The following is an 11,686-nucleotide window of genomic DNA, read 5'->3' as shown; positions in this document are numbered from 1 at the left end:
AAGATAAAGAACACATAGAAGCGAGGTCTCCCATTCCACTATTTTATTGTAGCGAAATTTTACGATGATCAAAAAAAAAGGTTTCAGATTGTACTACATCAGCACACGTTATTACCTTAAACGTCGCCGTCGTTCCTAGGAAGTTTATGAAGCTTTTATGGGACTATATTGATTTCAAGAATAGACGATAATCTCACAAATAGCATGAAAACAAGATCAATCACCAGAACATTCCATTGTCACGAACGATGAACAAAAATATTTTTTAATGTATACTGTTCCAAGTACACAATTGTTCAACGGCAGCTCCGTTTCTAATAAGCGAACTAACAAATAAGTCGCTGGGCCAAACTGCGCGGGCATAGACTGCAGCTCGTTTAAGCCGGGCTAATTTCAGTGTGACCAGGCGTCCATTCGCGGAGAGGGTTAATCACACTAGCCTTCTCCTCATGTCGTCTTTGGCGAACACGACGCCTCGCGTCCCGATTCCATATTCGGACGCGCTGGTCGTCTCGGTGTCGAAATCATCCGTAGTGTCATCGTCGTACTGCTCCGCCGTCGTCCCTGCAGAAGAAATCGCCCCAGGTTATCGGCATCCTTGTGACTCGAAGGCTGAGTCACGATGGTGGGTCGTTGAGGATACAGTTTCCTTTAAAAGTCATCGGAGGGAATTCTGGCTCTAACCTCTATAGGAAGTACTCGTATGGCGTCACGTACGCCATCTTGTTTTAGTCCTAAGTTCCACTGCACCACAGTGTTCCCTACAATTGCTAGAGAGAACTCTGGTGCTGCGATTGTTCAACCACCATGAGAGTGATGGGTAGCGCATGGATTCGTCTGATATTCGTGCTTGGGGCTTCAGACGTTCCTGTGGCTTCATTTATTACGCTTTATCTGGGCCTGAATTGGTCTAAATATCAAAGCACTTTTTACTTTTTTTTAACGCGGAAGGTAATAAGACTCTGTAAGCAGACCTAATCACTGGTAATCGCAGGGGTTCCGCTTGTCCATGGTTCTGTGGCGTAATGGTTCCAATATCGGGCTTCTACGCTAGGGGTCTGTGTTCAAATCCTGCCGTCTGACAATTTTAATAACGTTTATTTAATAACAATTAACCTAAGTTGTAAATTCATATATCAAACTTGTCCGCTTGGGATGCGGTAGCAGGTGCAGTTTGAATAACTGCCGAGTTACGGGTTTCGTGATTCGAATTTTTAAAACCTACCAATTTATGAGTTTCTGTAAAAAAAAAAATCGAGACTATAAATAAAAATTTACTTTTTTTGTAGTTGCTACAATGTCTGCCAATTAAATTGGTCGAGTGGTTGTCTGGGAAAAGCCTCTGTGTTTTACATGTATTTGAATAGAGAAATTGGTGCTGGCCCAAACTAAAAGTTCCTCTTAACCTCGAGAGGGCAACAGACGAACGGCTTCACTGCCCGTTGGCTTCGAATGACCTCTCTTTTCAACATTGAAACGAGGCAAAGGGGGGGTACCATTAGGAAAGGAACCTGTGCATGAAAAAACACCCAAAAGAAGGAAGATGACCTGGACAAGGGGTGTCACAGTAAAATGTAGCGTTCCAACGAGAGAAAGATGAACGAGCTCGTAGGGAATCAGGATCCAAAAAGCGTCAACGAAAAGTATAACAGGGATGACAGCATGAGAAACGCCCTTTTCATTGCGAGAGTAATAATGCGAACACTCGAGTGCCCTAAAATGAGTTAGTGGTAATAATGAGAGAGCCAGTGCTAAATGTTTCTATTATGCCTTATTACTTCTCGCATAATTTGATTTCTTCATAAAGCTCAAGGAATACAATTGTTATATCTGTTACTGGCTGTGTTTAAACGAGCAATAAATATGAGAACAAGCCCTTCACATATGCCCAGCTCTCATCGATTTACACTATCCATCTTCGGACGACGTGACATCTAAACCTATCATGAAAGAGCCGGCAACTACCACCACAGTGTTACGAAGGGCCTCAGTATAGGTCCTTGAACGTTTATGATCATTGGAGAACCCACCACCACATAAGTACGTGGAGACAACAAATTTTACAGACCAAATTTCATTGCCCGCAGTAAAATTTGTCCAACTCGGTTCAGCGACGGCATGATGGTCAATTCTGTGCGTTTCGTGTATCGATGAAGACGACTGATTTGTTGACTTGACGTGGGTTTGTCGTATCTGAAACGAGGGTATCTTGTAACCACTTCCAGAAGAGAGAAACGACCCTCTAGCGTCTCCAGAGTGCCGTACCGAGTTACAAAAGTATCAAAATGTAGGTCGAAACAATACAAGAAGCGAGAACTAGTCGAATAGTAGGAAAAATTGGTGGCACAGGCGTAATTAGTGCAAATACAGTAACAAATTAAACACATTGTAATGACTGCACCATCTCCTGGATGGGCACAACTGGCACCCTGATCAAAAAAAAGGTCAAACAGTGTTGACGCTGAGGAGAAGGTAGACGTAATCGCTCGTGGAATATGGTACGAATACGTTACGAAATCAATGAATATTGAATATGAAAAAGACAGCAAAATTTGGAAGAGATAGATATATTCGACGTTTAATTTTTGAATCATTTGGACCGACATGCATACGTCGACCTTTTCTTCATGGCGTCTACAATTGGTTGTTCCTTTTTTTTAAGCCACTTACCAGCCCTCCATTGAAAGTCCACTTGCATGGGGTTGGTCACACGCTTTTTCTCCTTCGTGCCTTGAGCCACATCACGCACTGCAAGAAGGCATACAAACACATGCAAGGCCTCACTCAAGATTGCTGGCTGTACAGTTAGTTCCAAATAAATAAATAAATAAATAAATAAATAAATAAATAAACCACTAATGTTACAAAATTATTCGTGAGAAGTCGAACGCTATGCGTTACTGGAGTCTATGTAGGTTAAGACAGCGCAAAACGAAGGGCATAAAAATAAATTTAAGTACAAAAAGTAGCGTACAGAAGGCACGATATTGGCTCAATATCGTGTGAAAATGTTTTCAACATACGTTTTACTGCAAAACATGCTGTTACTCGCATTCGCAAACCTCAATGTTGGGAGGCCTGACAACAAACGCTTCGTTTGTTCCGAATGTTTTTGATCACGGCGAGTCGATTTTCAGGGTTGAAAATTAAACGTTTCATTTTTGCTTCAGCAGAACACAAAGCCGGTGCCCATTATAATGGGTGACTGTACGAGCATTTAGCTATAGTTTTACCTTTTTTTTCAGTAAAGTAAGGGACCATATTTTACCGTTTAGCTGCATGAGCTTGACTTATTTGCATTTCCTTTTCTTACTACTGTGTGAAGCCATCTTGTCTTATCTCCAATGTCTATTCGCAGCACGACGCTTTTAGGAACTAAGAACCATGGGAGGATAAAGCAGAAATAAGGATGAGAGCCAGCAAAAACAAGCACTAAGCGACAGGACCACTTGTGAATGTTTTCTACTACAGCCATTTTAAAATCTGGAGAGTACAATTTTGGTACATCATATAGCCTCTGCATAACTCATGTATACTATATATAAAAAACAACAACGGTTGCAGCGCCTAACAGTCTTGTAAGACGCGTGTTGTTTGAGGGCTCAATGTGACAATTCTTAGAAATGACGGCACAAATTTATCGGCCGGTTATGCGTACAAGGTCTGCAGCTTTTCATTTTTATGCCTCCCATAAAGTTGTCGTTACAACTGTGATCAGAAGGAAGCATATACTCACATCCGCTGAGTATGTTGTAAAGCCAGGCTGCAGTCAGGAAACGTCAGGAAATGCAAGAAACAGTTTACAGATAACATAGTTGTGATACACACACAAACAAAGAACTGACCTAACTTACCTAACACACCTAACAAAGCTTACCTAACTAATCGAAAGCAATACGCGTAGATATCTGTCTTCCGGTTATATCAGGTATGCTAACCACAGGGCAGTGTGCTAGGCCCTTTGCTTGTGTAGAAATTAGGTTACTTGCTGGCGATTGTGTATTATTTTAAGAAATCCCATCCCACTGACATCAAAACAATTTTGGGGATGATAGATGAATAATGTAAAGAATGGGCAATAGCACTAAACATTAGCAAATATATCTATCTTCAAGGTACTCATACCACTTTCATATACATTCCCATCAAGAATCTTCACCATTACAACGAGTAAGTTACTACAGATATCTCGGTGACATTGACTGCTAACTTATCTTCTAAACTTCCTATAAGCAAAATGTGTCCATCTGCCTTACGCTAGCACTGTGTCCCGAAACACAAACTTAAAACTGCTTTCACTAACGTTAAACTTATCTGCTGCACCTCCCATGTTAGGTCAAAACTAGAATACGCGTGTACTGTTTGAGGTCCGTATACTGAATGTAACGTTCATAGTCTTGAACCAATCCAAAGGAAGGCTGTAAGGTCTAGACTTGGAAAATTCACCGTGTGAGGACCGACATCCGAGCCAATGCAAGCTAATTACACACAGCCATTACAACTACGAAGGCAAAAATTCAGGCTAGACTTCTATTACGTTCTTTTCCGACAACAGCCACAAAACTCACTAATTCCACATTTTTCACGCACTGACCTGTTCAAGCTTTCCTTTTTTTCTTTCATTTCTTTTTTGTTGAAGGACGATAAATGAATGGAATGGTTTTACTGAAGCAGATCATTAGACTGCGAGATACCATTATTGTGCCTGTATTGCTGTTGTCAGTTTTGTTGTGTATCGCTGTTTTTATTTTAATTTGTATTGCCCATCCCGATTGGACCTTGAGCCCGCAGTACGGAAAAAATATAATAAAGTTAGATAATTGCTTTACACAACGAAAAAAACAGAATACTCATGACTAGCCGGACAAAGTACGCGAACATACTGTGAGCATCGCTTACGTAAAGGCCTACAGCTCCGTTATTCTTTAGCTCCTATGGCGACATTTAGTTGAAAACAAAACACTGTGTAGCAGTACAACGGGGCACTCACGCAGGTTCTCCTTGTAGGCGTATATAATCAGGCAGATCAAAACAACGAGCGCACCGAGCACAAAAAACACTTGGTACGAGGTCTTGACCTTCTTGTCTCGCCACTTCCTGCGGCACAAAGGCAAACAAAACGATTAATTTTTGCCTACAAAGAAACGATGTAATACTACGTCTCCAAGAGGAGGGGTGGAATTTCTACTACTGCATAGAACGACTTAAGCTTGAGCAAGTTGCTTGGGATTCGCGTTAGTGACAGGCAGGCGTGCTAACACGGACACCAGACGACTTGCCGTGGAAACCCAGTGGCTATGGTGTCATGCTGCTGAGCTCGAGCTCACGAGTTCGATCCCCGCCGCGGCCGCCGCATTTGAATGGGGGTGAAGTACACTTATATTTAGGTGCACGTTAGATATGCACTTAGATTTAGGTGCACGTTAAAGAACGCGAATTGGTCAAAAACTGACCAGTGACAATTGAATTATAACTTAATTCAGTTCAGACTATGTGTTTTTTTCAAAACATTATTTTCCTCAAAATGAGGATCAGCGTTTCTTTTTTTTCATTTCGTGCCGAGACACCCGTATAGTTACACCAACGTGACGTCACGGATTTTGAGATATCTCTTTATTTGTGCATGGGACGCTCTTGCTCAGTAAACGTTCTTCAAACGTGCCATGTCCTGTCTTCCACCTTGGCCATTCAAAAATATTAACTAGGCCCGAGCGGATGGCGTCAATATTCAAAAACTTTTGCAACACCCCCGTAAACGTTGTAACACTTAAATTATAAATTATTATATCCCATTTGTGCGCTTGAGATGCTCCTAAGATGTTGTTTACAGTACTCAATATCTCTTTTTTTTTCCCGCAGATTTATGAATTTGTAAACTTTCCTGCTTCTGTTTCTGGCTTGGATTTTCTGAAATTTTCGTAAAAATATCCAAAGCTCTAAATTAAAGTTCTGCTTCCTAGAATTACTAGAATTTAGCGTCCTTTCTCAAATGCAACAAACATTATTCAACTTGGTTCAGTGGCGGTCACAGAAAACAATTTGTGCATTTTACGTGCATTTGAATAGGGAAATTGTAGTTGGCCCTGAGCTATAGCTTCCTCTCTAAGCCAAAGATGTAAGCATCTCTGAGTAACTGATACATATCAAATAGACAGCTGCACCATTGGCTTACCACACTCTTCGGAAGTACTGTGCGTTTTTTGTTGACGGTTCTTACAGTGATTCGTCACCAACGCCTCCTGCGCGTTCTCATTGACGCATTGGTCATCCGGCCGCTTCAGTGCTTTTACGCAGAGCGCATATTGCCGGTTGTTCTTTACTGTAGCGCAAACATACAAACTCCTAGCTGTGAAGCCGGTAAAATATCGACGTGAGAAGCGAAAATTACGAATTGCCGCCTAAAGAAAACAGTGAAAAAAAAAACTTTTGTGAGATGTGTACAGGTTACTTTATGTCATAATCACGATAACTACGTTTGAAGGCGAAAATTTATGACACCAACCCAGGTTGCGTATAGCTTTGACGCCGAGCACGCCACCGCATGCCGGCTTTCACCGCCGCACCACGAAAAACGGCTGCGAAACTCCCGACTTCTGCGTAAACTACATAGAGTTTCTCACTATATTACCTGGAAGGAAATCTGGCGCTGTTGCGCTGTGGTATGCATGGGAACGCCGGTATATTGTGACTTCGGATTGGCATCGTTCTCGGAGAGCCAGGCAAACACCGTTCCATTTGATTCATATTCTGCTAGAACTGCACGTAAAAAAGCTATTTTAGCTTTATTATTACACAAAACCATGTTTTGTTTAACTACGAGAACTTGTTATTGCATGTACAATTATATGAAACGTAAAAAGTATTAGCCGGATGCTAAATTTGGAGGACAGACGGCAAGATTCGTGCTCGCTTTGGAACAGTTTGTCGTCTGTTCTTGGTTTTCTTCGCTTGCTTATGTATTTAGGTGAGCACACACTTCACTGGAAGATGTAATATGCGTGAATGGAAACATTTTATGCAGATTTTTCTCTAAGAACGCGTTATTTGTGTAGCCATATCCACGTTTTAGACGAAGCCTCTTACAATACCAGCCATCACAAGCCTCGCAGACACATAGGCCGTCATTGTCATGACGGCGTAGCGCCCCTAAAGAAACTCCCATAGACGGTGGCACCAGATTTCTCTCTAGGTGTTATACTGAGAAACTCTGTGGTAAACTATTTCTATGCGTGTGAGCACCTGAGGAAGTAGTTCCGCCTGGTGATGTCCACCCGGCGTCCGCTGGGCAGCCGGAGCTTCTTGTAGTACGGGTGCGCCTTGGAGTAGTGGCCGGCTGGCGTTTCCGGAGCCGCGGGTTGTTCGTCCATGCTGCCTTGGCTCGAATCGTTCAAGTTCGAGTCGGTGAACCTGCGTGGGAGACGACGCGTGGCGTTTGTCGTTGGACGACGCACGAAGACATCGCCGCGCTTTGCTTCTTGCTAACGCGGGGCCAGAAGCCGGCCGTGTCGGTCCAACGCGCGCCAAGCGCACATATAAGCACGCGCGTCCTCCTCAGACCGCTTGTACTGTCAACCGCAAGAGTTTACGGGACGCTGGATCTGCCAAGAAGCTGAATTCTCGCAAAGCGTGGTCACACAGCCTCGAATTAGACGTTCCAGCATGTAGTAGCCATCGCCACCTACACAGTGATTCATTAAATACGAAGTGTCATGCCTCGACAGTGCAGGAATTCACACTTGAAGGGGAAACCGCATCCCGTAAGCTTTTGCTGTCGACTGTAAATAATAAACTGGAAAATGTATTTATGAACACGATAGCGTTAAATAAATCCGGCGTCGACGTCCCGCGTCGGCGTTAGACGTCGCTTCGGCAAGAAGAATTTCGAACCAAATTCAGAACCACTCATACCCAACTACTTCTCTAACACCAAAGTTGCTCATACCTTGTCTTTCATTCCTGACAAAGCTATGCTCTCTTCAAATTTATATCGGAAGCAATTACGTAAATTATTTATCTCTACCCCCGTGGATGCATACTGACCTGTGTATCGATGCGGCTTAATCTTAATTTCTACGAATGTTTGCTTGCAGCCAAACACGCAGGGCGATTGCAATTATTGTAGTTCAACTGTCACGGAAGAAAGCTCAACGCTTGCGCTACACTGAGTAGTTGAAGACACTCAGTGTAAGTCAAACAGAAATTCCGGTGAGCTTTCGCTTTTGTACACTTGCAAGCTGCTCCCTTGAAACTAACTCCTAATATTGGTGCCTGCATTGAGGAAATAATATTTTGTACCACCTTTCGTGCCGATGTGTTATTTATTTTCTTTGTCAAAATTTATTGATATTCGATTCGATGTTGGAAGCCCGTGTTTAGCGAATATGCGTGTTCGATTTCAAAATGCCGTTCGAACATACTAATCCATTGATCCTTACATACTTGGTCATAAGCCAAATGGTCGCAGAGATTGATACTTTGATGCGAAATAGACGTGGTCGTTGTGTATTCAAAACATTCAACACTCGCACACGAGGCAAAACTATATCAGTGGTAAGTTAGAGCTCATGATGCTCTGTACTTCCACTGCCCCGTGCACGTCGCGTTGTTTCAAATATTCAAACCAGAACGTGTGCTTTGACAGCGAACACGTTCAGCTTTTACACCCCACGTTTGTTGCACAATCTTTCGACCATGGCTATACGGTGCCCGATACCCTTGAATTGCCTAAGAATGCGAGGCGAATTTGTACAGCGCTGAACCGCACTTACTGTTCAAAGTCGCGTCCTTCGTCGTACTTTCGAAGTTTTCTTAGTCGCTCCCTCCGACGTTTGTTGCTGTGGGCGAGATAAGACAAAATGAATTGGCTCATGATAAACACAACAAAAACGATACACTACAGGACGCGAGTGTGTTCTTAACAGTGATGTCTGTGAATTAAAAAAAAAACGTAGTGTATATAATGACGAACTTTCTTTGGTCAAAACGCTGACTCCGGAGACACCTACTTTTTCGACAACTGTTTGCAGAGATTATTAGACAACCGAGAAACCATTGATACAGAGAAGAGCAAGAGGAGAAAAAGAAGAATAAGAGAATAATGTCGGAAGCACTGCAAAAAAATAGTGCATTAGCACAATGATCTTTTTTTTTTTCCTATTTTATATTTCAAAAGTACCCCGGGTACGTTGCCGCGAAAACTATATCTGTTGTTTCCGAACTCCGTCTACAACGTCTACACTGTGCTCCGTCTACACTGTGCCCTAGCATGAACATTATGTTTTTTTTTTTCATAATTCATCTAAGTTATATAACTAATTACGCGGGATATAATAAAAATACTCCTAGGAGCGCCACATGGTGGCAAACAATGTGTCGTTGATGATTGTGTTGCGTTGAGTTCTACACTGGCAAAAAAAGATGATGAAGGAAACAAGGACGCGGATAGACGAAGTCTCTAAAACTCAACCCAACGTAATCGAGAACGTGCACCACCTAGCCCCTTTCATTGCTTTACTCAACACGTCGCTGGCTCCATCCAGCTGCGGTTTACCTTTTCTTTTTAAACATCCTCGGTTCGAGTTACTGCAAACACTCGGTAGAGAATATGTTTATTTGTAAGCAAACAGCGTGGTAGCAGCTTACGTCTCTTTGGTGGCGAACTCGTCGCGCTCGGGTGGAGACATGGCGAATGCGAACGGCCACCAGCGCTCCCAGAGCGTCTCTGGTTGTTCTGGGCGCTGAGCCCTGCAAAGCTCAAGGAGCGATAGGCCAATCAAAACATGAGATACAACTTTACACAAACTATCGAATACCCGCGAATTCCTCCCCCCCCCCCCCCCAAATGAGCGTACTAACATCATGCAGATAACACATTAACATCCTACACGCTGCTTTCAGCTTGCACTCATAGTGAGACTAAAGAGAAAACCTGAATCAGATTAAAGTGAATGCATGTTTTTTTTTTTTTCTTAGCACTGAGTTATGGGTTTTTTAACTTTGTGCTTCCTTTCTTTTCTTTTTTGAAGTTTCAAAGTGTCACCAACATTTGTTTAAGAAAGTTAGGCGCTAAATTAAAGCTTTGCTTCCTGCAGTCGAGAGAATTGAGCTTCGTTTCTTATTCAAATTGGTTGAGCACCTGTATAGTGAGAGCATTTCATCGTATACGCTTTCTTCGAATTGGGAAACGAAGTTGACCGCGAGGCCAGTGCCTCCACTTGGTAGCTAAAATCATGAACGGGATCGTGATGGTAACTGCAGCAACTAAGACGATCAGTGCGGATAAATTTCTCGGTGAAAGACAGTCGTTTTCTCTAAAGGTGGGGTCTATAAAGTTCAGACGAAGGTGCGTACTTTGCTGGGAGCCGCCGGCCCCCGAAGCCCGCGAGGTCGGCTTCGCCGGTCGCTGCATAGTCTTCGCCACTAGCGGACTTCCTGCCGCGTCCGGTAGGGTGGCTTCCGGTCTCCTTCGACAGCGGTGCTTTTATGACGACCAAGTTCTTCCTGCAACAGCACAATGATAACGGCGAAAGTCGATGGAACGACAGAAATTTCGTTATGGTCTGGAATAACCACGACACGGAAATATCAGTAGTGTCCACCTGGATACCTGATTACTCCTTGGGTCTCAACGCACTGCTGAGGACAAAAAAAAAGTCCGATAGGCTGTGTATTGGGAGACACAGCCGCGGTGGCATATACTTGAAACATTCTGTACGAGCTTCTGAGGTTGTGTGAACACTGGGGTACAGAAATGACGTAACCAAATACACATGTGACATTTATTAAAGTATTGCAAAGCTTACACGCTTAAACAATGTGCAAGCTACTGGCGGTCCTACGGTCTAATCTTGCAATCGTACTCGCTTGCTATTCGTAGTGGACCGGCCATAGTCAAAGGATCGAAGTGAGCGCGAATTGGCATCCGCCTGTCTTGCTGCCCAAGCCTGTCCACGCCATTTCTGGACCCAATATATCGAAAGAGGAGCGCCATACCTGAGCAACTATGGATTTCTACGAATAGATTTACGTTTGTAAGCCTTATTACTCCTGATGAGCACAGGTTTGAGTTTGATGAAATATAGCTGCTACGGTAAAGTGAGCTCTCTCAAACACGACCACTTCCGCTTGTATCGACAAACTTACTGCCAAGCTATGACTCTCTGGACACCGAGCGAAGGGCTACATTTAGCTCCGATCGCATCATAAGAGGCACGACACATGCATGATCGAGTAATGGAGGCACCTTTTCTCTACACAACGATATCAAAAGAAGGGCGCATGACATCTATTTATGCATTAGAAAGCTTGCAAAATTAACTTGGGATACAGCTAGTAGGGCTGCTACGGTCCAATCGTGTAATCGTGCTGCAAGTAATTTGTAACCCATGCGTGCAGACCGCCTCTTGATAGCCAGTTCATATCTCTCGATATGTGTCTTTAACCGCGCATAAGAGTGTCGCTCGTGGTTCTGCGGCTCAACCACGGAGTAAGTGGACTCAACACCAATCAGCCAGATGGCGCTGATAGAATAGCTACATTCGCCAGTCTAACAGGGGCGTGCAAAGTGCGTGCGAATTGCAGAAACAGCTATGCTATCAACGACATAACGCTAGCGAGTGTTCCTGCAGAACCTACGAGCAACATTCCAAATCTCCGGTAGAGAAACAGATCGAGAAGGGTGAACCAA

At 43.4% G+C, this 11,686-nt stretch overlaps 1 protein-coding gene across 1 annotated transcript; it reads right to left on the bottom strand.

Annotated features, from left to right (window-relative positions):
• Positions 1–249: 249 nt before the first annotated feature.
• Positions 250–10,511, bottom strand: LOC126539412 (uncharacterized). Its single transcript, XM_050186235.3, has 8 exons — positions 10,351–10,511; positions 9,643–9,744; positions 8,769–8,834; positions 7,240–7,407; positions 4,991–5,097; positions 3,737–3,763; positions 2,671–2,748; positions 250–564 (listed from the first exon to the last, which is right to left on the bottom strand). Exons 2-8 carry the CDS (start codon positions 9,681–9,683, stop codon positions 431–433), a joined length of 621 nt encoding a protein of 206 aa, XP_050042192.1. The 5' UTR covers positions 9,684–9,744; positions 10,351–10,511; the 3' UTR covers positions 250–430.
• Positions 10,512–11,686: the final 1,175 nt, after the last annotated feature.

Source organism: Dermacentor andersoni, chromosome 11 (assembly GCF_023375885.2).
Source record: "Dermacentor andersoni chromosome 11, qqDerAnde1_hic_scaffold, whole genome shotgun sequence".
NCBI lineage: Eukaryota > Metazoa > Arthropoda > Arachnida > Ixodida > Ixodidae > Dermacentor > Dermacentor andersoni.
The sequence above is the reverse complement of the archived record's forward strand: the minus strand, read 5'-3'. Positions and strand labels throughout refer to the sequence as shown.